General features: G+C 38.6%; 1 protein-coding gene and 1 pseudogene across 2 annotated transcripts; one reads left to right on the top strand and one right to left on the bottom strand.

The window, feature by feature from the left end:
• rundc1 (RUN domain containing 1) lies at positions 1-25,834 on the bottom strand. Of its 2 annotated transcripts, none has more exons than XM_072249656.1 (6): positions 25,561-25,834; positions 15,230-15,666; positions 10,314-10,472; positions 8,546-8,744; positions 7,992-8,102; positions 1-7,353 (listed from the first exon to the last, which is right to left on the bottom strand). In XM_072249656.1, exons 2-6 carry the CDS (start codon positions 15,593-15,595, stop codon positions 6,497-6,499), a joined length of 1,692 nt encoding a protein of 563 aa, XP_072105757.1. In that variant the 5' UTR covers positions 15,596-15,666; positions 25,561-25,834; the 3' UTR covers positions 1-6,496. The 2 variants fall into 2 exon arrangements, with proteins under 2 accessions (XP_072105757.1, XP_072105759.1); XM_072249658.1 differs by lacking the exon at positions 25,561-25,834 and adding an exon at positions 25,356-25,450.
• Positions 25,442-27,514, top strand: part of LOC140191862 (ceramide synthase 6-like) — a 29,563-nt pseudogene continuing 27,490 nt past the window's right edge.

Here is a 27,514-nt window from a genome sequence, read left to right on the forward strand (position 1 = left end):
ATTTTATTTCTTAATCTTTGATACTTAGAATAGGACAGAACTATAATTCATGCTACTTATGCTACTGCATAATTTTACAACTCCAAAATATACACATTAGCTTTATATACAATTACATTCCACAGCTTTCACCATCATCCTGAAATTTATAACCTAGACATGACAAATAAAGATTTCAGCAAAGAAATTACATTTATTCAAGTGATATAGCATAGTCAATTGGTCTTCATTCACCTTGTTTATCAATTTTTTTGGTGATTTCACAAAAATTTTCAAGATCTGAGCTTTTTTCATGAATGAACAAAGGCCTTTAAAAATGTGTATATTGACTGCATAGTTACATTTAAATAACAGAATGCTGCTCATTTTAATGTAATTGTCAATATCCTTTGGCGAGTAAAGGCATTTCCTTGATACATGTAGTGCAGTCAAAATAATTTACTAAGACCAGTAGCATAAAATGTGAGCTGGTAATTATTATCTTTACAGCTTTCAATAAAAACTAGTATTTTTTAAAACCTGGGAAGTTATGAAGATAATAATCTTCCTCCTATCTGATATACAGATCTAAAATTACATATTGTAACACTACACAATATGGCCGAGTGACTCAACCATAGTCTAACACTCAACCAATTTTGATTTCCTCTCTCATACCAATAAAAGTAGAATCTCTACTTAGAAGTCTGCAAAGATTCAGCATATCATCTAAAACATATTGTGGAGAGCATATTAACTGGTTGCATCACAGCCTGGTATGGAAACACCAATGTCCTTGAATGGAAAATCCTACATAAAGTAGTAGATACAGCACAGTCCTTCACCGGTAAAGCCTTCCCCACCATTGAGCACATCTACAAGCACTATCGCAGGAAAGCAACATCCATCAAGGATCCCCACCATCAGGTTCTCAAACCAGAGGGGAGCAACTTCACTCACCTGAACACTGAACTGGTTTCACAACCTATGGACTCACTTTCAAAGACTCTACAACTCAAGTTCTCAATATTTATTATTTATTATTTTGTTTTTTCCCTTTTTGTATTTGTACAGTTTGTCTTTTGCACATTGGTTGTTTGCCCGTCTATGCTGTGCGCAGTTTTTCCAGTGAATCCATTATATCAACTGTGAATGCCCGCAAGAAAATGAATCTTAGGGTAGTACATGGTGACAAATATGTACTTTGATAATAAATTTACTTTGAACATGTTTACCAATTACAAGACTTTATTCATTTTGGGGTCTTGAAAAGTAACAAGGTTTGGTATAATCTTCAGTTTCAGACCAAAGTAAAACACAGATTTTGGAAAGTTCAATAAAAATAAAACACTCAGATTTGGCAGCACTGATCCAAAGCTCTGGGTCATCAACCTGAAGTGGGTCAGGGTGTGTGGTGATGATCCACAGAAGCAATCATTGTCTAAAGTAAATGCCAGGGCAGGCTTGAATGGCTCTGCTGGCCTGCTCACAACTTCTACTTTATGTATTCTCATCTACACAGATGCTGCCTGATCTGCTGTGTATTTACTGCAAATTGTTATTTTGTTCCAGACACACAATTTACCAATTACAACTATAGCTGCAACTGAAATTGTTAAATATTAGACCAAAAAAAAACTGTGCGCTGAGGATTTAATGCAGGAGCATTATAGCATTTGAAATTAACCAGATCAGTTTGAAGAATTCCAGAAACTGATAGTGTTTCATTACTGAGCTGGATAATCCTCAAGATTCCATTCATCTTTGGAAATATACCTGGCATTGTGCATCATCAAATATGACTTCCCAAGCCCCCTTCAACATGAATTGAAGTGTGGTGAATCAGTAACATCAATTGTGATGCTTAATTGGTTCATGTGCTTTCGGAGGTGATTGCTGGTGGGAAACATTGGCATGAACATCAAGAATCTTATCAAAGATCTGAACAGGTTTGTTGTTAAATCTCAGTAAAAAGACAGCAGTCCCTCAGTAACATCCCTTAAGTACAAATTTATAATTGAGTGTCAAGACTCAGAATAGCAGCAAAAATACAATACAAACCAGGATGAGTGCCAACATCACTCCAAAGCATCCATAAATCAAACAAAGCAACCACAGATTAAGTGTACATGTAACACAGGTGATTTGAATCCACCTGCCTTTGACAGCCAATTAAAACTGACTTGTCTCAGGACGTAAATATAGTATCCTGTTACCTGCAGAATAAGCAGCTCAAACAAAAAACACTATTCCATAATGGTAATGCAAACAGAAATTAAAACAGACCTGAATGGCAATCTGGAGTCACTTCAAGTAGAAGTTATATCAAGATTAACTATTCTATTAGTTGTCCATACCAAGAACATCAATATTGTAAATGTACTGTTCTACTGTCACAGAGGTTGGGGGTGGCTGGGAAGGTACGCAGAAGCCACACAGGCAAGGTCAGCACATACTTTTGTCAAATGTCTCTGATACGACTTCACTAACCAGGAGACAGAAAGTATATCCAACACAACTGGCAGTAACTGCAGGATATTGTTTTGAAGTGACCGCAAATAACAAAAGCCAATAAACACATTTCATTGGGAAATGCAAAAATGTCATGGTGGGAACACCCACCTAAGGGCACTTGAATAAAAGTGAACAAACTCTCATCTCAAGCAACTCAACATCTTAACCATATAGGTGCAAGCCACGCACGCCTCCCCACCACCCCCCATAGCCAATGGACTAAAGTAGAATTTGACTCCAGATTTAATACCATACTTTACAAATTTGTTTAAAGCCGTTTAAAGAGGAAGCCAATATTCAAGTGTGAGGATTTCAAGTAGCTGGGTGAAGTTTCCGACAGGTTTTAGTGGAAAATAATGCAAAATATACAACATTGATATTTTTCTGAAAATGTTTCATTTAACCCCAGGGCAAGTACATTCATGAACTAATGCAATTCAATAGAATCAAGGTTCTGACAGAAGTTACAAATACTCCTTTGTAACTGAGATATAGAGACTTTGGGGAATGATTTAAAAAAATCTAATTACCCAGTGATTTGAACTAGACAATACAAGACAGTACAATAACCAATAAATTCTGAATTAGTAAGTTTCACCTTTACAAATGCCAAAGGGAATTCTGATCAAACTAACAATGGCTATCAAAAGGCATCAAATTTGGTTTAATTCTTGAAAAATTTTCAGCTCTTTCTTTGCTTAAACCTTTAGCAAAATAAAAATCAAACTGATCAAATTATCAACTTTCTACAACACAGATTATACATATGGATTACATACCTTACTGTTTTATGAGGTAAAAAAATAACAATTTTCTGTTTAGTTAAGGTTTGCTCCCATTTTAAAATGAAGATTGATGAGAAATATTGTCTGGGCATTGTTATGTTACAAGGATTTTTCTTTCCATTCTTGTGCTCTGGTGTAGTGCACATTTCAAATGTTTCAAAAGAATGAAACACTCCTGATCCATTTTTTTTCTTAGCATAACTGAGGACTTTGAATTTGCACTCACATGACTAGACCTTTCTCCAAACCTAACCCAAATTAAAGAAAGAATTTGCCACAGATTATAGGTTAAACAGTGCAATGGTCCCATTTTCAATTGACCCTGTTATCAAGTGATCCCATTTTCACAATGAAGTGATTAAGTACATAAAATGAATACGACATACATAACTTCTAAGATAATTGAGAGAAAATGGGATTACTGGACAGAAAATAACTAAGATGTCAATATATTTCATCCAACATGTTACCTTCAAATGCTACATATCAGAATAGTGTTGACCAGGAAAAAAAGTATAATATTATGTTAATAATACCTCAGCAAAAAAAATGCAAAGCCAGTTAATGAAAGCCGATTTCCATGATTTCTCATGACCTCCTAGGCAATCATGATTTAATTGAATACATTACATCTTAATGTGTATAAACAAATAAACAATTTAAATTTAAGATATTAGAGATTTATATTTACTTAGCTACGTGATCATAATGATCAGGTAATAATAGATATTCTTGGTAGCAAGAACAATTAATACACGAGAAATTAAAGAAAATGTCACACCCCATATCAAACACTTACAGTAGTCAATTACATCATTGGTCATATACAATATCCAGACAGTACAAAATTAATATGCAAGACAAAAATACAGAATGATCATTTGGAACACACGAAACAATGGTAGGTGTGGGCTTAAACAGCAATTTCCCATGTAACAAGCTCAAACATTAGGCATAAGGGCAGGTTCTTCATAACTTCTTTTTATACAAAAAGGGAGATACATTGGAGCAATGTCAGAACAGTGTCAAAAATTCTTTTACATAGAACAGTACAGCACAAGGACAGGCTCTTCAGCCCATAATGTTGTGTCAAACTAGCTTAAAAAGTAAACCAAACCCTCCCCCCGAAAAACTAATCCCCCCCACCTTCACACTGTCCATATCACTTCATCTTCCTCACATTCATGTGCCCATCTTTTTCAATCTTTTTATTAATTTCAAAATATAGAAACAAAACATAGCAATAATACAAATAGTAGGAGATATATTGTTACACTTAAAAAAGTAATTGCAAAACCAAATAGTGTAAATTAACAAAGCTCCCAATCATGTAGAACTAACAACGGATAATACAAAGCAAAAAAACTGGAAAAAAAAACCATGAAAAAGAAAAAAAAACAAACAAACCCCATCCCCAAAGAAAAACAGAATTAATCAACTAAACTAAAAGACTTGGGCAAAACTAACAACTTAAAAATGGAAAAGAAGAAAACCTTAGTGTCGACGACTCCATTCCCCTCCAACAACAGTACAGAAAGATAAAACAAGTTTGGAAATGATCAAATTACATCAAATGAAAATGCTGAATGAATGGCCTCCAAGTGCCCATCTAAACGTCTCTTAAAGTCCATAATGTACTTGCTCCTACAACCATACCAGGCAGTGCATTCCAAGCATCCACCACTCTGCGTAAAAAAACTTGCCCCTCACATCCCCTTTCTCACCTTCAATTCATGCCTTCTGATTTTAGACATTTCCACCCTCAGAAAAAGATACTCTATCTTTCATAGTCTTGTAAACCTCCATTAGATCTCCCCTCAGGTGCCTCAAAAAAAAAAACAACCCAAGTTTGACCAGCCTCTCATGATAGCACATGCTCTCTAAACCAGGCAGCATCCTAGTAAAACTCTTCCACACCCTCTCCAAATCCTCAACATCCTTCCTATAATGGGGCGATCAGAACTGTATGGAATACTCCAGATGTGCCCCAACTAAATTTCAATAAAGTTGCAACATAACCTTCTGACTTTTGAACTCAATGCCTTGAATAATAAAATGCAAGCATTCCATCGGCCTTCTTCACCACCCTATCGACCTGCGCAGTCACTTTCAAAGAGCTTGGATCCCAAGATCTCTCTGCTTAGCAACACCATTAAGGATCTTGCCCTTAACAGTGTACTGTCTCCCTGCATTTGCCCTACCAAGGTGCAACACATTTATCTGGGTTAAATTCCATCTGCCTTTTCTCTGCCCATATCTGCAACTGATCTATATTGTGCTGTATTCTAATGCCAGTCTTCTACACTATCTACAACTCCACCAATCTTGGTATCATCCACAAATTTACGAACACACCCATACATTTTCATCCAAATGATTTATATACATCACAAACAGCAAAGGTCCCACCATAGATCCCTGCAGAACACCACTAATTACAGACCTCCAGCTTGAATAAGTCCTTTCGACTACAGATCTAAAGCTCGGCTACTTCTAGGCTGATGCCTGATGTGCAGACTAGGAAATGATTAAATGTAAAAATTAACCAACAGATCAAGAATGGAGAAAATACTGTACCTTTGCCATTAAACTTGACAAAGGCTCTCCCTCAAAAATTTTTGCTTTAGAACACGATTTTCTGTCATAAGAGGCCTCATTAAATATAATATATGGTTTGCTGTTCTTTTACTTAACCAGTTTGCAGCAATGCCTCAGCTTTCATTAGCAGACATTCCTCTTAAAAATGACAAAAATATGAAAAAACATTCAACCTTCACCCAGCTTCAAGCTTATGTACAAAATTCACAATCATGCTTTCCAAAAACAATTGTAACTTGTCCAGAAGACCAATTTAATCTGTGATAATATATGCACTTCAACCAAATGTCACATTCCTTGCAATTATCCCATTATACTTTGCTGATGACATACGGAAGTACATCCTATAATTCAGTGAACAATCTGCAATATTCTTATAAATTTTTAATTCTGGAGTTTCATAAAAGGATACCTGTTGCCACTTAAATAATTAAAATAGAACTGTAACTGATCACTGGGGGAAGAAAATGATCCAATCAATTCTAAACATGCCTCAACCACTCAACTAAAACTTTAAATTCATAAAGGAGTAGCATAGTTTAATTTGTAAGTAACATTTAAATTAATTTTAAATAGGAGAAAATAGAATGCTTTGAATAAAATATACCGATCAAGAAACACTAAAAAGCATCTTTGATGTTTTTTAATTGTCGAACAGCAGAGTCGAACGGCAGATCAAAGTGCAGGTTGCTAAGACGACTAAGAATATTGAGTGTACTCTCAAAACCAGTTGAAGCCATGTAGCTCCATGGCTGGTAGTGACTCTGGATAAGTGTTCCAGATTTACAGATCAGATTTATCCAGGAAACCAAACGCTGCTCATTCAACGCCATGCATATTAAGGCCTTAAATTCTGAATCTGCACTGCGCTTGTAGGGGCCATGCTCAGTAAGCACAGTGTGAACCGCAGACAGTAAACTTTGTTTAGGAGTCACAACACCACTTCCAGACACTGGCAAGGCAAAAGATTGAGACAGCTTACGAGCAGGAGACTCTACAAAGGCTCTGCCATTTCTGGTGGTGTAGTATTTCACAAAAAGTTGCCATGGATGTATAGTTTGCGGGGCTGCTGTGAATGAGGGTAAAATACATGCAATTGGAGCTAAAACCAAACTCATTCCTTGAGAAGAAGCATACAAACCATGGCTCATCAGGTCCCTGAGAGATATTGCCAGCTCTTTTCGAACAGCAGTTGTTAGCTCATTTTTCCTATTAAGACTGAGGTCACGGCAGGTAATCACACGTTCTTCCGACTGATAGCTTAACGCTAGATGCTTTACTTTATCCACAGCTCCTTCTAGTTTCAGTAGCAGTGGACTGTAGTCCTTGTTAGCTTCATCAGGCTGCCACAATCCACGCGGGATCTGACCAGTCGCACACCCAAACTGACTAACAGCAAATATCTGCAGCACTGCCAGGGCTCTGCGCATGAGACTTAGCCCAGTTGCCCTCATTTTTCTCGCCATTTCTGGATCCACTGCAAAACAGAAAAGTCAACCTTTCAAAAAAAAAAAAACAACAAAAGTAGTTCCTGGATGATATACTGCATGCAATCCTACTCACATCTGATGATTGTGTCTCAAAATTAATTGCTTCTTAAATCCAATAATAATCAGAAATAGTTGTTGGAATAAAGGATTATGTTCACAGTTGGGCTACTTGAATTTTCTCAAGTTTCTTTTCTACAAATGTAAAAATTTGCATTGGATTTTCAAAAACTTAACACATTTCAAAAGTCAAGTTAAACAAGAAACAATTGTTTCAACCTACAAAAACATTGGAGAAGGAAAAACAACACAGCATCATTGCAAAGTCAGCTAAAATTGCTTTTGGACACAAAAGTATTTTGAAAATAGTAAAAATAAACTCAATCATGAATTAATGGTGCTGACTTTTCTTCACAATACAAAAGCCAATAATTGATACCTTGAGTCAGTCTTGATTATAAACAGGATAACTTTCCTCAAGTATACTATATATTCAAGTAACCTCCTACCAAGTGGTAAAACTTGATGGTATAATAGTAGTTTGTTATAGAAGAGGAGTTTGTCTGGACTATCAAAAGAGCCCATAAATCCAGAACAGAGACAGTGCTTTAGAGAAACTGGACCTCACCGTGCTGGCTTCCACTTGATAATTTTGCAGTTGATGCTTTGGAGCCACTTACTCCATGTACAGGACATGTACACCTCCCAATCTCAATTTGTGGGGGACTGCCAACTTCACCTGTGTGATAAACATGTGTAAAGACCAAGATAAATTGATAAAATTGTCAGGCAGTGAATGAAGTGAACTTTTGTAATGCTTTCAGAATTTACATTCATTTCTTTTACTTGGGGCGAAAATAAAACCTAAGATTTGAATTCCAGGTTAATTGAATTCAATTCCAATTTAAGGTTTCAACAGAGCAAATCAATATTTGAAGGCTCATATTGATTTGCTATTAGAAACAAAACTCCTTGTGAACTACTTATGGCACACAAATCCAGGAAAATTCATAGATATTCAAATATTTTTGTTCCTGTTCAAGCAAGGAGGAACTATTTGCTCTATCTCACAAGAGCACAATGATACAGAATTTTTTGAACTAACTTTTGAAGCATACATAATTCACACTTCAACCCAACCAATTTTAAGATCAAGGAGTGTGGGTCAATAGACATACACACCCTGGAGAAAATTGATGAACATTTCGAGGTCATTAATCTGTGTTTTAAGTTGGTCCACCAGTTGTTCTTTCACTCTTGCTGGATTCACTATTTGAGCAATTGCTGCATCAACACGATGTCGGAGTTCATCTGGCGACAAGTTGCTAAAGTCTTCATTTAGGTTCACATCTAGCTTCTTAATCAATTCATCAATGATCACCTAAAAATAAAAAGACAAAACAATGCAAGCTCTCTTAGGCTCCATGTACAATTACCCCTTGAACATCTGTCCCTGCAAGTTTAACTTCCGTACAAGTGTGAGTGCAAAATTTCAGCAGCTCTTCCTGTAGTATAATAAGGGAATGCTGCATATCAAATATATCATCCATTGAGGCATCAGAACAATGCCACAGTTGTCTTTCAGAAAAATATAAAAGATCCCATACATTACTGAAAGAACTGGAGTTTATATGGTGCTCTGCGAAAATTTAACCCTCAAACACTTACTAAATAGTTAATTTAGCCATGTATTTCATTACTGTTAGAGAGAATTTGTTCTGCACAAACAGGCTGACAGCGTTCCCCCTACATTAAAAGTACTTCCTTGATTGTAACCACAATTGTAATGTGTTGTGGAATCCCTCTTTGACAATCCTTTGGGATCAAGGAAGATTTGCTTCCTTTCCAGATTTGTGCGTTGTAAAGGATAATATGGGAATGCCAGATGGGGCAGAGGTGCCTGACAGGGCGACCAACTGGGTATTGTGTGTAGCGGTGCACTTCCTCTGCTATTAATATGGCCGTTCCATGCGTTACGATGCATGGACTAGAATAGCAATAACATCTGAACGCTGCGTCTCCACTGAGTGGATATAGGCAGGGAACCCCAAGAATACAGTGAGTAGGTTGCATTTCTTCAAGGTTATTTTGAGCAGGTCCTTGAGTCTTTCTCTGTCCAGCTAGTTTCCCTTCCCAAGACAGGGCTCAGAATAAAAGGCCCACTGCACCAGCCTGGTGTTGGACAGGTATACAACATAGCAGTCCAATGTAGTTGATTAGAGGGAACTAGAACCTCCACTTGAGGATATTGACTAGGAGAAGAACACTTACATTTGTTTGTTTGCCCTGTCAATGAATCTGAAGCGTTTTGCAGAGACAACATTTATGTTTTTTTTCCCCCAGTGCATTAGGTAGAGCTGGCCTGGCTATTTGGGACACCAGGTCTTGAACAACATGAATAACTCCTAATCATCCTCACAGTTGTACCAAAACACTATATGGTTCAAAAAGACAGCATTCCACAACTACAACAACAGCAAATGAAGATAGACCATGAATGTTGGTCACTTGCAATACCCAGATTCCATAAATAATAAAAAGCAAAGGAAAAAAAAAGCTCTTCTCAGTATACTCCCACCTTCAGTTGGTGTATGGTTAATTTTTCCTTCAATTCCATTTCCCTGAATATCCTTGCTAACCAAAAGTTATCAAAATATTACAATTAGCATACTCCTCAATAACATTCTAGGGTGATGACTCTGTTGACTCAATGAAAGGTGTGAAAGATAAACTGCTTTTTTCCCCTCTCTCTCTACCAAATTCAGTATTAATGTTTTCTTTTAATTTTGTTCATTAGCTGTGTTGGAGCCAAAGTGGCTTCATGTCTAAATATTTGAGGACGCTAGGAATATTGGCCAAGTGCACTTCTTAATGAAATTGATCACACATGAAATGAGGTAATGTCCAAGGTACACCTTGATAATTTATAGCACATAGCTACAAGCCTCACCCGCTGGCGCTCTAGGACAATCGACTGTGGGAGAGACTCATAGTTGCCCTCTTGATAAGCAAATGTCTCCAAGTCATCCAACTGTGTTTTTAGTTGTATAATCAGTTCCTTCTGCTTCTGTCTTTGGGCCTCGAGCCTTTCAAGTTTTTCCCTTTCACTCTGAAGGAAACACAAAAATATATTTCTCATTTTCAGTTTTTATTTAAAATGTCCTTAAAAAAAATACACATCTTACAGTCTGACCCATGGCTAAAACAGTTCAGGACCATGTATTTACATTCAAAAAACAAATGCATAATAGATTGCAAAGAAACAATTTGAAGTATTTTTTCCACTGACAACTCTTGAAAGACAAGCTCAAAGGCTGAAAAGCAAAATAGATTAAATGAGGTTGGAAAAGGCTGAGTGATAATTACAAATAAACAGAACTACATCCTAGAGGAAAAGAAAATCAAATATATGCAAGTTACTAAAAGTTATCAAAGTAATAGCAAGGTTATTAGCTAAACCAAATGATTCATAATAGTTTTGTTGTACTTAATTCTTTCAATTCTGAATATTCAAACTTTAAAAAGATTAATATAGTTTTTAGGTAAACAGTTTAGAGAAGCACAATGCTGAAATTTATAAATTATTAACTGCAAAATAAATTAATAATGACCAACAGCACAAAAGCTCTTATTCACACCATACTGTGAACAAACTGGTGCAGACCTCTACCACCTAGTACTTCTTTGGTCAGGTGTAGATCTGTGCCAAAATGGTTGATTCTGTCGCACCTCCATACTGGCACCCCTGTCTTTGTCATCTAATTTTGCACTGGCACTTTTCCATGTCTGTGATTACTTCCCCCTTTACCTATGAATGTAGCTTTGTCCTAATTGCTATCACCAGCCCTCTCTGATTTCCACAGACATAGGCATATGAACATCAATGGATCTCAATGATAGCTACAACCACCTGCAAGCTATTTTCTCTTACCACACAGCACATGATCCATTTGCATTCCTGTGCCTTGTCTGCCTGGCTCAACATGAATGAACACTTGTTGAATGAACAAATCAGGAGGATACCCCCATCCCACAATAACAATGGTTAGGGCTACGGGACAACATTTTCACCTATCTTAGCTTCAAGTTTAGACAGTATCACCTGCACAGGTGTTTGAAGGACAGGACGCAAGATAGAGTGTGTGACAGGCAACAGGAGCAAGGAAAGGCTGTGATAGGATAGGATAACAGGGCAAACGGTTCACATCTAGCTTCTTTCTTTAATTGTCAAAAAGGAATGATGGTTCAAGGCAAATAAGGCATAAATTGCGCATGTAAATAAAGAGAAGTCTACATGAAGTGTTGGTGGGAGAGCTAATATCTGAAATTACCAACAAGAAATGCTTGTATAGAATGCCTTCTGCTTCATAAACTACAATTTGTTAATTTGCATGGAAGCTTTCAATTGGTTTATCTTTTGGGTTTTGACAACAGTATTTTTAAGGATACTTCAGCTTCTTTTATTCTTGTACAACTCTCAAAGCTTCATTGAACTACAAAGTTCACATGGTTGGAGAGTGTGAGGATTTTCCTTCTTCCATTGCTGCAATAAATCAGGTGGTTGGGCAGGCTATTACTTAATTCCTTGCAGCACAGGAGACTGGGGAGGGAGAGTGGAATGAATGCATACAGTCTTTTACCCACCAAAATAGAATCAAGAACTAGCCAGCATAAAATTAAGGTGAGGGGGACAGATTTAAAAATATCTGTGGGCTGAACCAGCAGAGGGTGGTGTATATATAGTTCAAGTTTAATTGTTATTCAACCATACATGAATACCCATGAAAACAGCCAAATGAAACAGCATTACTCAGGGCCAAGGTGCAAGAGACAGTACCAACAGTTCTACACAAAACAAGGCACACAAGATAACAGTAGAATACAGTTATACAATAAGATAGTCCAAGTCCCCGAGTCCATGAAAGTTGGAGAAGTCAGCAGTTGAACACAATACATCTTGTCTTGTCTTCTGCCAAGCAAACACTGGAGGGCAGCACCAACTCCGATGCTGCTCCCCTGGTGGCTGCAAACAAGCGACATTGCAGCTTGAGGCCCAGTTTTTGCTACAACCGAGGCCATGTAGATTCCCCGCTGTTCACCAATAAACTAGTGAATCAGCCTTGCAGCATTTCACATTAACAACGTCCACAGGGCCTTACAATTACAAGAAAAGTGACTAAGATGATCATTCGTTATTAGACTGCACACTCCTCACGCACCCACTCCGATGCAGGCAGCAGCATGATCCACACCAAGTCCAGCACCTTCAGTTTCACTGCTAACCTGAAACTCACATTGCTTTGCAACATCAGCAACCTGGGTTCAATTTCTGCCACTGTTTGTAAGGAGTTTGTATGTTCTCCCTGTGACTGCATGGCTTTCCTCCAGGTGCTCTGGTTTCCTTCCACAGTCCAAAGACGTTCCGGTTGGTCGGTTAATTGGTCATTGTAAATTGTCCTGTGATTAAGCCAGGGTTAAACTGGGGATTGCAGGGCGGTGTGGCTCAAAGGGCCTATTCCGCACTGTATCACAATAAATAAAATAAACTCATTGATGGGGTAGACCTGCAGTACTTTAAGTTCTTAATGTCCAGCAGGGTCTTGTGATCGTAAAAAAATACATTTAAAAAAAGACAATACCACCTTCAGTTGGCCCCGTGGAAGCCGCTGCGTTCAAGTGTGTCGCCATCTTCCCAAACGCTTTGTATAGAATGAGCAGTCAGAGGAACTATTTGAGGCAGGTAAAACAACAATGTTTATAAGAAATTTGCAAAGGCACATCAATAGAAAAGATTCAGGGGGATGTGGGTCAAATGCAGGCAACAGAATGACAAGCTATTGAATACTTACAATGCATTCTGAGGTAGTGCTATATTTCCTAACTCTGCTTAAATATAAAGGCAAATTGCTTAAATGGGCATCTCGGTCTGCACTGATGAGTTGGGCAAAAGGGCCTGCTTCCGTGTTCAATTCCTCTAGGATGCTCATACTTACTGCCTTGGCATCAGGTCCAGTCATTCACCCGCAGTGCACAACTCAAAACAATAACCAATCTTGCTCTGTTTCACCTTCCATTTTGAGAGAATAGATTATATAATTTTTGCATCATAAAAACCTTCACAATTATTTCAATTAAATAGACATCTATTCTGAAAAGAAATCTCTAAATGATTGAATGTAATAAAGCATTGGGGGTAACAAAAATGCATTAAAGGGAAACTTTGAGAAATAATATCAGATATGGATTGAAGAATCATTAAATAAGGATAATGCATTATGCTTACAGCTTAGTTTCAAAGTACACAATGATGAGATACAAGTTATACATTTTTATGATTTGAGCCATCATCTAATGCCTGCAAGTCAAACTTCAGTTATGTAATTTTTGCATTAATTTTCCATGTTGCTGCACACAAATGATCACAATCACAATGTCTTATTGATTATAAAAAATGTTTTGCAAGCTTACAAAACACACTTATTTTGGATGGTTAAATGAAGATGAGATTAATTTGATATGTTACAATCACTTGCTTCAAATTACAGGTCAGCTTGATCACTTTTAATAAATTGGAACACAAAGTTCAGGCTGTATTTATTAAGCCATACTACAATTGTAATTTTTAAAAACTTAATGACCAATTACAAATCAAAATGATAAACTTTGCCTTCCACAATTTTGTCAGCTGGATTATCCTGTAATTAGTATTTGTAGAAATTGTTAATGGCGATCTTTGTTAGTGCTGGGATACATCCACAATTAAGGCCTGGTTTTATATGTGAAACATTCAGGATTGTATCAGGCTCATTCACAATAGCTATTAACCACAGGCAATGAGTTTCACAATACAAAACTTTCAGTCTTCATAACTTTGTTAGCAGAGTCACTTGTCAAGCTTCTTGTCAAGGAATTAATGGAGAAAAATAACAGTACAATAGAAACACAAGTATGCTTTTGATCTTGAATGCCGATTTCATAAGTGGATTTAGAGTCTACCAAACTATAAACAGTCACAAATTATAGTTACTGAATTGTGAATAGTGATATACATCTGGCTAAGCGCCACAAATAACTATGCTGTAATATCTATTAAATAAAACAGAGGAAATTATAACACAAGACTAATGAAAATATTGACTCACCCAGTTTCATACAACGCAAGGTGAAGTAAGAGGTAATATTACATAAACTACAGAGTTTTACACTGGGGCATTCTGGCAGATGCAACCCATATGCTATGTCAGGTGAAATTTAACAGTCTCGCCATCCAAAGCTCTGTTATAACCGATACACTGGCTAAAATCTCAATTGTAAAGTCAAAAGCTTCTTTCAATATAGGTAATTTAAAAAAATGAGCAGCATTTTTTTTGTTACAGTGACCTTGCTATTCAGAACATGCAGTTATACATGGGCGTGGGAATGGTCAAACAGCTATTTAACAAAAGACACAGGTGGGGCCTTCTTAGCAGTAAGTCAAAAGGAATGTGCAGAGAATACAGAAAATGGAGTCCTCAAATTGATAATGCACCTCGTGTACCTAGCTTGTTTTAAACTGAGTAGGTAATACCCAATTTTCATTGATTGAGGCCGGTGTCCCATATCATGGGATAAAGTTTGTCGCTAAGTTATGGGTTTGAACTTCTCAAAATCAAAGTCGAGTTCGTCATCCGCAAAAGTGTACGTATGCATGTAAAGGTACAATGTAAAGCTTACAGTAACATCAACAGCACATAGCATCAGAAATACAATAAATACAATTCGCTTTCTAGAAGTTGGGTATTTACGTTAAAAACTATTCGTGCACGTTGGGCCATGGCTTTAAACAAGAACTCTGACATGAAGCAGATATTACAGGAAAGTCCTTACCGCACTGTCCAGCTGTTGTCCGTCCAGTGCCCGGGTTACGAAGGGCTGCGGACAGCCCTTGAAGGCGAAGTCCTCCAGCTCCTTCAACAGCCGCTCCTTCTCATCGCTCTGCGCGTTAACGATCTGCTTGAGGCGGAACTGCACCTGGGCGAAGTGCGAGGTGAGTGCGAGCAGCGACGAGTTCAGCAGCTCCTGCTCACCTTCCAGCCGCTGCATCTTCTCCGCCATCACCGCCACCGCCGCGCCGCCCGCCAGGCCCACTCCAGCCACGCTGCTCTCCTCCTCCTCGGGGTTCGCCACGGCCCCCACCGGCGCCCATCGCTCCCCGGCCACCCTTTCCGAATCCGACAAGGACACGTCGTCCATCCTTCTCCGTCACCACCCGCAGCTTTTTCCAGAGCCACTCTGACCGACCGCCATTTGGCGTCAACTTCCGTCTGAAACCAAGCACACACGACGTCATAAAAACGTCAGTGAGCAGCAACCGGCTGGTTGTCAGGTAAGTCTAGGTGAATGTACCACTTTTCTATTGAATGATCTTCATGTCAAAACTATTATCTTTATTTGCTGTCCCAGAACCTCAGTTTGATTACTCCTTGAGTGATTCCCGGAACAAACTGCACTTATGTGGCACATTTGGTGTTACAAACAGAATTTGCTATTGACGCGCTCTAGGTGACAAGCCAAATGAAAACCTTGGTCAAATAACTAGATATTATGGGAGGAAATGTGTGCGAAATGTGGACAGATTCTGGAAACTTACGCCTTAACGATGGTTGAATGAAGGAAACTACAGAGATGCAAGTACCTAGAATTGGAAGAGGTTCAGTACTTTGGGAGATTGTATTATTAATATATTGCAGGGCTTGGAGCCAATGTAGGCCATCGAGAGTATGGAAGACGGGTGAGCAGAACTTACAGCGAGTAAGGATAGGGGTACCAGATTTTTCAGTAAGTTAAAGATAACAACAGAGTCAGCTTGGAGACCTTCGGAATGGTTAAATGCAGAAACACAGATGATATTTTAAGCACCTGATAAGCTGAAGAAGAACAGAACAAAATAGCACCAGAAGAAGAAAGCCTGCCTCAATCAGATCATAGCTGATCTACTCCAAGCTTCATTTCCTCTTCTGTGTAAATTTGCAATTATCCATATCTTTCAAAAGTTTGTTGATTTCCTCTTTGATCTAACCTCCATAAGCCTCAGGAACACTATCTTGTTTCTCTTATTTATTTCTTTTTGGAATTTTAATAATTTTTATGACTTGCTCTGTACTGCTGCTACAAAACAACAAATTCACAATGTCAGTGACAATAACTACAATTCTGAAATTGGTAAATTGGTTTATTAATGTCACATGTACTGAGGTATGTTGAACAACTTTGTTTTGCATGCTGTTCGTACAGACTATTTCATCACATCAATGCATTCAGGTAATACAAGGGAAAACAATAACAGAATGCAGAATAGTGTTCCAGTTCCAGAGAAAGTGCAGTAAGGTGCGAGGCCATAACAAGGTAGATTTTGAGGTCAAGAGTCTATCTCATTCTTTGAGAGGACCACTCAATAATTTTATAACAGTAGGATAGAAACTGTTCTTGAGACTAGTGGTATATGCTTAAAGGCTTTTGTTTCTTCTAACTGATGGGAGGAGGAGGAAGAAGAGAGAATGTCTGCAGTGTCTGAAAACTCATACATGCCTTAGATCTAGATGACCATGACCCGCTCTAAAGCTTGTAACTATATGTCCAGATTAGAGATTCTCCACGAGCGGAAACATCTTGACATTTACCCTGCTCTACTCCCTCAGGATCTTATATACTTTAATAAGATCATCCCTCATTCTTCTGAACTCCAAAGAATATAGATTTAATCTCTTTAGTCACTGCTGATAGGTCAACCCTCTCATTTTAGGAATTAGCCCAGTGATTCTCTCTTTTGTACTACCTCCAGTATATCTTATGCAAAGAATACAGATCAGTGTACTCCACTCTAGGAGTGGCCCCACTAGTATTCAGTAGAACTATAAGAATATTTCCCTATTTCTAAACTCTAAACCTCTTGCAATGAAGGCCAATACACCATTCACATTCCTCATTACTTACTGCACCTACCTACTAACCTTTTACAATTTGTACATATAAAATACCTAGATCCCATTATTCATCTACAGTCTTCCTTCATGTAACGTGTGTTCCTCCTACAAAATGTGTGTGACTTCGTATTTTCCCATATTAAACTACATTTGTCAAATTTTCGTCCACATACACAAACTATCCATATCTGTAGCAGAGTCCAAATTTCTGTATTGCAGCATGCCCTCCCACCTATTTTTGTGTCATTGGTAAACTTGGACAACTTACACTCTACTCCTTCTTCCAGATCAGAGACCAGTGAGGGCCAATAACTGACGCTTGAGGGACTCTACAAGTAACTTCCTTTCAGCCTGAAAGAGACCAATTTATTCTGACTCTGTTAGCTATGTGATAGCCAATCCGCAATGTTAATAATTGATTCCCCCCCCCCCCGACACACAATACCATGCGCTGTTATCTTGTGTGCCAGCCTTTTATGTGGCTGGCATTTTGTCCAAATGATTTCTGCATATCCAAGTGCACTACATATACAGGTTAGACTGTAAGACCATAAGCCAAAGCAGCAGAATTAAGTCATTTGGCCCATCGAGTATGTTTCTTCATTCCATTATGGCTGATTTATTATCCCTCTCAATCCTATTCTCCTGCCTTCTCCCGTAACCTTTGGCATCTTTACTAATCTAGAACCTATCAACCTCTGCTGTAAATATACCCAATAACTTGCCCTCCACAGTTGTCCGTGGCAATGAATTCCTCATTATCTCTGTTCTAAAGGAATGTCCTTCTATTTTGAAGCTGTGCCTTCTGGTCCTACAACTCCCACACTATAGGAACCATCCTCTCCATTTCCCCTCCTTTTCATTCTTTCAAACTCCAGTAAGTACAGTCCCAGAGCCAACAAATATTCTTTATATGTTAACCCTTTCATTTCCTTCTATTAACTCTACTTTTTACATTCAAGAAAAGCTTAAACAAATTTGTCAAACCTTTCATGAAATGATGTTGCCAATGGTGTCATTACATTAAGCTTTCTAAATTACTAACTTACTTCTTCCTTGATTATAAACCCCCACATTTTGCCATAACAGAGGTTGTTAACAAGCTTATAATTGTACACATTTTGTTTCCTCCATGAACATCGAAGACACATTTGCAATTTTCCAATCTGATAGGATGTTCCTGGATCTCAATGAGCTTTGGAAAAATTCAGCATTGGCTCCATTATCTCTGCAACTGCTTCCTTTAATAGACTTAGATAAAGGTCACTGGGATCTAATGATAATTAGTTTTCCTACAAATTGTTCTTCCATGTTAGGGATTGTTACAAGTTCTTTAATTTGAAACAAAAACATAACATATAGAAACATAGAAGACCTACAGCACAATACAGGCCCTTCGGCCAACAAAGCTGTGCCAAACATGTCCTTACCTTAGAAATTACCTAGGGTTACCCATAGCCCTCTATTTTTCTGAGCTCCATGTACCCCTGTCCAGGAGTCTCTTAAATGACTCTATCGTATCCGCTTCCACCACCGTCGCTGGCAGCCCGTTACATGCACTCACCCCTCTCTGCATAAAAAACTTACTCTTGACATCTCCTCTGTACCTACTTCCAAGCAGCTTAAAACTGTGCCCTCTCGTGCTAGCCATTTCAGCCCTGGGAAAAAGCCTCTGGTTATCCACACGATCAATACCTCTCATTACCTTATACACCTCTATCAGGTCACCTCTCATCCTCCATCGCTCCAAGGAAAAAAGACCGAGTTCACTCAACCTATTCTCATAAGACGTGCCCCCCAATCCAGGCAACATCTTTGTAAATCTCCTCTGCACCCTTTCTATGTTTTCCACATCCTTCCTGTAGTGAGGCGACCGGAACTGAATATTTGGGATATTTGTAGTGTCCTCTACTGTGAAGACTGATGCAAAGCGTGTACTTCTTCGTTTTCTGTAATTAATTCCCAGTTTTGTTTTCCAGGGATCCCAAAGTTTAATTTCTGCTTGATTTATTGAACTTCTCACCACTAGACCCGTCTAGTTATTTTAAAGCCTTTTCTTTGAACAACTCACCAGGGCACTGTTCAGATTAGTCCCATCCCAAAGAAACAGCTCTCTCCTTCAGCAATATTGATGCCAATGTCCATGAATCTGAACTCATTTCTCTCACACCATTCTTTGTACCATGGGCTTATTTCTCTAATCTTACTTACCTTTTGCCAATTTGTATGTGGTTCTGCTTTTCAATTTTGTCTCAATTGTTTATAATCCCTCATCAGAACCACCTTCAAGATCCTACCTATTGTTAGCGCCTACCTAAACCATGGCAACTGGATATTCTCTTTCCCACTCAGTTCTTCTTCAGCCCAGAAGGCATGTTCCTTATCCCTGACACAAGAAAGTCTGCAGATGCTGGAAATCTTGAGCAACACACACAAAATGCTGGAGTAACTCAGCAGCGCAGGCAGAATCAAATCAGGGAAATGAACAGTCAACGTTGCGGCCGAGTAAGATCAAGTAAATTTGAGGATACGGTGAAAGTAAAGAACAAAGTTGATGAAATTGACCTGCTCAATCAGCATGGGTGCAGGAAGCAGCACCAATACAGTCTTCAACACAGTGGAGAAAGAATTATGGAGTGTTACTAGTGTAGGCTTGGAACCTGGACTGCTTAGATTGTACTATTAGCTGACAAAAAGGCAGACATTGCTGGAAACCATGCATTTGCCCATGACTGCACTTTTAGTTTGGATAAAGTGGGAGGAGCTGAAAGAGAAATTGTTGAGGGTAAGTACCAGTTCTGGGAGGCAGAGAATGATGATGGTAGAGGGCAATTAGTTAGGTCTGTTGTCATGAAAGAGATGGAGAGCCTTAAGGGCTTCCTGATGAGTGATGGAAGTGTATAGGTACTGGACATTTCACCCCTTCTCTTTCCCTCCCCTGCCCCCATGACCTGCTCATCATCTCCCTCTTAGTCCCCACCTCCTTCCCTATATTCCATGATCTCTTATCAGATTCCTTCTTCTTCAACCTATCACCTCCTACCTTCTCACATCATTCCCTTTCATCCCACTTGCTCCTCACCTGGACTTGCATATCATTTGTGCTCTTCCCTCTCCCTCCACCTTTTTACTCTGGCTTCCAGCCCCTTCCTTTCTAGTCCTGATGAAGGGTCTCAGCCCAAAAATTTTGACTGTTCATTTCCCTGCATACATGTTGCCTAACCTGCTGAATTCCTTCAGCATTTTATGTTCCTTAACCCTGATTGTGCATGGGCAACATAGTCTCCAGAACTCTCTACCTTTACTGCATAGTACAGTATTTGTTCTCCTAATTATGCTATACCTGATAACTACTATGTTACCGTTTTCTTAAACCCCGTCCCCACTTGAATGGCTCTCTCTGTCATGGTGCCGTGGGGCAGCTTGCACATCTTTCCTGCAGTTCTTGACCTTATCCAAACAGGGAGTGGGAAACTCATACCTATTACACAAGGGCAAGGGCTGAGTCTCTCAGGATTATCCCTTTTTTTTTGTCTCTTTCACAGTTAAACCCCTCCATTCCTAATCACTGATCAAACATGAAGAAATTAATCTGATGAGTGTGACTGGCTCCTAGAACACAGTCTAGGTTCTTTCCCCATCCCTTCTTGAGGCAAAACGATCCATGTCACAGCAAGAGGCAGTAGACAGACTTGGGAATGAAGGAGATGTGGGGTCATGAACTGGGATCATATTCAAACAGGTTGTGAACAGTCCGGTCCCAGGAAGAGGAGTGCTGTTGTGAGGGGTTCAGAGTTTACATCATGGAATGAAGATAATGGTTTTTTGCTTCCAACATTTAACGTAACAAAACTTGTGCTTATCCAGTACTGGATCTTGGAAGGTAGCATGACAAATAAGACCTTGGAGATGATAAAAAAGGTGATGGTAATGTAGATTTTTGTAGTGTTGGTGCTTATAGGGAACATGGCAAGGTCTATTCAGATGTTATTAACAACAACCATCTCCTCTTAATTTAAAATTAATCTTCTGTGTTTACCTTTACATATTATTATGAAATTCCCCACCTCTATATTATATGATATTCTAGATCTATTGTTAAATATTTACTTGTATCTGGGATCTTGAATGTCAGAAATTGTCTTTGTAGCTTTTTCTTCACACAACCTCCAGAGGGAGTAGTGTTGGTGTCAAGAGAAAATAAGTTTCTTTAAGGTTTATGATGCAATTGCCACACATCCCTCCCAAATCTTTTCCTGTCACAAGACTCTATGATTGCAGGAAAGCAATAGCCATGAGCTAATCTTGTTGTTACACAATCAGTTAACAATGAGTCCCTAGATAGTACTTAGGCATGGAAACCATGTCAATTTTGTTTTTCTTTCATGTGCTCAGGGATTTAGAGCCTAATGTTGTGCTACCTGCCGTCACCCTAGATGAGACATTAAGAAACATTTGCTTGCACTTTTTTTGAAAGCCTAACACTTTAAAAAATAAGTATATCTAAAATATCTTCTCTATTGTCATGTAAACAAAAGCAACCAATTTGTACGTCCCAAATAGCAATGAAAAGACAATCTATTTTGGTCATATTTGAAAGGTATATACTGGTCAGGGTATTAGAGAGAATTTCCCTAAGCTTAGTTGAAGTACCTTTTACATCCATCCAAAATGGCAAACAGAACTTTTAACACTTCTCATGTAAAACAAAGTAGATTTGATAATGCACCAACTGAAAAAAAACCAATCAATTGGTACTACACTAGAATGTTAACCTATATTATACAGTGGAGTGTGTGGCGCATGGCCAAGTGGTTAGGGCGTTGGACTAGCAATCTGAAGGTCGTGGGTTTGATCCTTGGCCGAGGCAGTGAGTCCTTCAGCAAGGCACTTAACCACACAATGCTACAGTCTACCCAGCTAAGAATGGGTACCGGCAATGAGTTAACCTCGCAATAGACTGGCATCCTATCTGGGGGGGGAGGGGAGTCTCATTCTCTCAGTCGCTTCACGCCATGGCATAAGCACCGGCCTGATGGGCCATGAGGCTCGTGACAGACTTTAATTTTTAATATAGCGGAGTGGGACTTGAACCCACAAACTTCTGACTTCTGATGAGAATGTTACAGTTGAGTCAATTGTGACTTTGACTTTACTTCTGGATGTGATTGATTGCTGAAGTTTTTAAAATTGGTTTTATAACATCTAGTTAAAGTAATTCTGATTGTGGAAATCAGAACAGATACTTTTTAAAAAATAATATCTACAAATTATTTCCAGCACTGTTCATGTGATGAGAAACCTGCTGTACCGGAAATTTATTGAATTTGCTTCCTAATGCATTGTGATTCGTTCCTTCTGAATATACTATATAACACTGCATATGCATGCAACAAGCACTTGGAGGCCAGTTGGTGTCTATAAAGGTGTAATTGACTCACACTTGGCCAAGTAACATTCCATTCAAGAACCCATCAATGGAAAATTCAAGATTCCACCTGCTCCATCAGTGGATTGCATGTAAAAATACAATAATTCTAGAACCAGAAGTGAGGTAGTCCAAGATCATTGGGATAGAATTGGAGGTGTAAAAAAATACTAGTTATGAAGTTGTCTTGGCATTTGGATGGTAACCTTGATAATTAAGGTGAAGGGTTTCAGATCAGTAGTCAGGAGTTGGGGTGTTGGGCCAATAGAGCTGGGAAAGAAAGGGCAAGGATTATAGACACAGAAGATACTTAAAGATGAGCAAAACTGTATGATTTCACATAGGCCTGGGTAGTATTTGTCTGAAGTTTGTAACCCATTTTTTTTTTATTAGAGTCAAAGAGTCATACAGTATGAAAACAGGGCCTTCAGCGCACTGTGTAATTGCTGGCCATCAAGTACGTATGTATTCTGCTCCAATATATTATGGTCTTATACTAATCACAGTTTCCAACATTCAGTCTGCAGCCTTCAATGTCATACCCCGTACCTTAAATTTATGCCTTCTGGCTGTAAACACTGCAGCTGAGGAAATATTTCTCATGATCTACACTGCTCATAGTTTTGCAAACCTCTATCAGATTATGCCTCCATCCCCTACTTTCCTTGTCCACTAAACCGATCTCTCCAGGCTTTGCATAAGCCAAAATGCTTCATCCCAGGCAACTTTCTCCAGTGAAATTACGTACTTCTTATAGTGTGGTGGTTAGAACTGTACATAGTACTCCAGTTGTGGCATAACTGATGTAATAAATGGGTATACCCTCTCTTGCATTCTATTCCCTGACTAATGAAGAATTTTTCTCAGAATTTTTCTATATGCTTTCTTAACCACCTTCGGTGGTCCTTGTGCATGCAGATCTCTCTGCTCCTCTCTATACCTAGGATTCAGCCAATTGTTTGAATCATATCTTTCCAGAGTCCAGATGAAGGCCCAAGACATCTACTTTAGATGCTACTTTACATATTGAGTTTCTCCAGAGTTGTTTGTAGCCTTATCAGTATTTCTAAAACAAGTAATACTCGCATTTTTCAGTATTAATTTCCATCTGCCATTTATCTGACCATCTCATCAACTGATTAATCATCTTCTTGCAGAGAGTAGTGAATCTCTAGAATTCTCTGTCCCAGAGATTATGGACACTATCTCATTAGTATTTAATAAGGAAGCAGATACATTATTATCTGCTGTATACAAGCAGACACAAAGGAAGAGTTGAGGCCTGGGGTGGATCAGCCATGATCATAATGAATGTCAGGACAGGCTTTAAGGGCCAGGTGATCTACTTTATTTTCTCGTGTTCTTGTCATTTGTCCATGGATATTGTCTGCTCTGATATTGACTAATTTACAAGCCCTTGCTCTGGATACTGAAAACTGAACCTCACCCATGGGTGTGCAAACAAAGCAAAAGCTGCAGGTTACTAAAAACATAATCAAGTACTATGATTCACAAAAGTAAATCAATGTTTTGTATACTCTGTAATAAACTGCTCAGTTAGAACCAGTAAAATGTATTTGAATTAAATAAGATGTACTAATATTTTCATTCTGTTCTTTATCTCAAAACTGAAAACTCTCAAAGCCCAGTGGCAGAAATGCTTAATTAAAAGCATTTTAAGCAAGAAAGATCCACATTTTTTAAAATCTTCAAATAGTCATGAAAAAAGATTGTTATTTAATACAACATTTGGGCATACAGCAGAAAATTACTCTTAAGAGAATGTTAAAAGGTACCTTTTAAAAGTTTATTTCTTTTGAAGATTTTTTTCCGATATAATAAAACTGTTGCAACAGTGGTGCTCAGAAACACCAGCTCATCTTAAACTATTTTGTCTGGCAACTTTTGTCTTTAACCAATATCAGAGAAAAACAAAATGATTTTTAGTAGCCTCCAAGCCCTGCAACATTTGATTTAACTGGTTTTCACAGTTTTCCATATTCTACTGATAGTATAGGTTTGTTTAGCATCTTTCAAGTGAAGAATGTCAAAGAGCTGACAAATTAATCAGATCAGATGGAAAAAATATTCAATTTTAAAAGGCTTTATCATATGCATTAAACTCTGCTAAGTCAGTGGTTGAGGAAAAAATGGCTTCCGAACCAGCCGTGCTATCTGCTGTTAATAGCAAATCAAAGTACCTCTTTGGACATTTTATTAAATATTCTTTTGCAAAAATATCTAAACGTATTTATAATACAAGTTTAGAGATTCAGTTTTAAAATAAAGTTTGGCTAAAATGACGCTCTGTATATACTGTATATATACACACACCATGATTCAAAAACAACGAAGCATTGGAAACTTACGAGGCACAGTGAATGAATCATCTTTGTGTGAGAATCTGTACACGGCTGTTGAAGTTTTAGTCTTGTGTGTTAAATTGGAACCGCCCTACTGTCGATTTAATTAACCTCCCCGTTATGCCTTATTAAAATACTATATTTTTGAATCAATGAACTATTGGATTTTTAATATTAAACGCCAAGAGCAAAACCCTTTGACGAACGTTTTATTTTAGCCACTGTTTAACTCTTCTTACCTGTTTGATTACGTGAATATTATCTAATCTCATAGACAGCTATCTTATCTGCTATCGTACACCCGTCTTTCTTTAATTTATCCGAAATGTTTTGATACAAAATGGTGCGCTGGATTGTGGAACTCGAGGGCAGGAATTTGTTTTCGAATATGTTTAACCAATCGATGGTACAGAACGGCAGAGGTCACGTTCGTTGCAGACTTACTGTGTGAGTGTGTGCGCTTGGCAGCTCCGACGATGGAAGGCAGCGCTTGGCTGCCGCTGTGGCTTTCTATTTCAGTCTGGGACGAGGGCTTCTGGCTTCCACACAACGTCAGCAGGGCACAGTTAGAAAACTCGCAGAACCCAGTCTACCCCCGGCTCAAGGATCTGTACTTTCTTTTGCCCTGGATTTGGGCTATCTACGTGTTACGACTTCTCTTTGAGAGGTAAAGGGAAAGGGAAGTGCATCCACGAGTAGACGGGGCAATACGTGGATTTTTCTTTTGCTGCTAAGATTTTTAGTCTATGGACAAGTTCTAATGAAGGATTTTTTTTGAAAAGCATGTTATTTTGTAATTTCACGTCAGCGCCTCTTAGAGTCCTCATAAATTTGTAAAGGGAGACGGGTGTCATATCTGCTCGGAACTCCCAATTTAGCAAATACGCGTCGCGGCAATGTGCTACCGATAGGCGGCGCGAGGCTATTGTGGTCAGTGGCAGAAAACTTGGGGTAGCGGGGTGGCAGGGTATTGGAGAAAGGGAAGGGGGAGCGCTGGAATAGAATAATTAGGGAAGGGGAGAATGTCAGTTGAATGGAGAAGTGAAGGAAGGTTAATTAGGGGCAAGGAGAGCAGAGGGAGAGCTGTCAGTGATCGCAAGAGGGAAAGGGTTTTGTTAATTAAAATTAGTTTGGAGAGGGGAGGGTAATTACAAGTGCAGAAAGATTAGGGGTAGGAGAGTTGGTATGTATATGTGTGTATGCATGTGGCCACTTGTGTAGTATGTTAAGTCAATGCAGTAAGCCTGGACCAAATTGCTGAAGAACTAATACGTTACTGTGACAAGATTTGCAGTAGCTGATATGCAACGAGTATCACACTTTAAAAAAATTCACACACACACAGCCTCCACTCTGCAGTGTGAATTTTGGGAACTGGAACTTTAGGACCATCACAGATAACCCCAAGAAGAGCAGATATAAATTTTGCTCTACTTTCATAGTCAAATGAACCTCGGTAGTATCAGGTGACGTATATGTACCTTGATAATAAATTTACTTTGAACTTTAGTCTGGAAATCAAATGTGAGACATGAGCAGGGGAAGGCTTATTTTTTAAAAGTTAATCATGATTATGTATTTCTCAGGACTGGCAAAACAGAAGGGCAAATTGTCTTCATGGCATAGGCTAGGCCATCAAAAATAAGCTTTTCTATGGCAGTGTTGCCATAGGAAAAGAAATGTCAAGTACTGAAACCCTCCAAAGTTCTACTTGGTTAGCATCTCCCACACAACCTGATAATTTCTAACCAGCATGTGCAACAGACTCTCCATGGTCCCTTGTCTGCTATAATTATTTCTTGTGAAGAACCTTTTGGCTTCTTTAACATAAAATATTGAGATTGGTTTGATGAGCATGACCAGAGGTCCAAGAGCTAATTAATCATAAATACCAAATGTTCTGCGATTTATAATATTATTTCTCAGCCAGGGGGAAAAACAGATCTACTTGCATCTGAATATTGAATTCCACCAAGAGCAAGAAACAGTAGGTTGAAAAAGCATAGGAAGCCAACAACTAGTTGATAATCACTTGTGGACTTTGCATCTGTCAAGATCATCCATGGCACAAAGACAATCTCCACTAGTAGCCAAGAATAGAGGAGAGCTTATGAAAGACAGGGAAGCAGCCAGACTCTGCTAGAAGGGAGCTTTTCAAATAACTTATGAACTGAGACTGAAGATTTGTGTTAAGTGTCCTTTACTCCATTCCAGAGCATGCTACTTAGCTCAATCTCTGCACCACCCCACTCGTCAAAATGTTACCATGTCCGTACAGCAACTGTATTCAGAGCAGAGGAAATCCTGCTGAACAGCATCAATGGGATTAAATATCTGTTGTATGAATTCATGGTGTAGATGGAAAAAGCATGCAATATATTTGCAAGGGTGTTTGTCA

The sequence above is a fragment of the Mobula birostris genome, chromosome X, assembly GCF_030028105.1.
Source record: "Mobula birostris isolate sMobBir1 chromosome X, sMobBir1.hap1, whole genome shotgun sequence".
Classification (NCBI taxonomy): Eukaryota; Metazoa; Chordata; class Chondrichthyes; order Myliobatiformes; family Myliobatidae; genus Mobula; species Mobula birostris.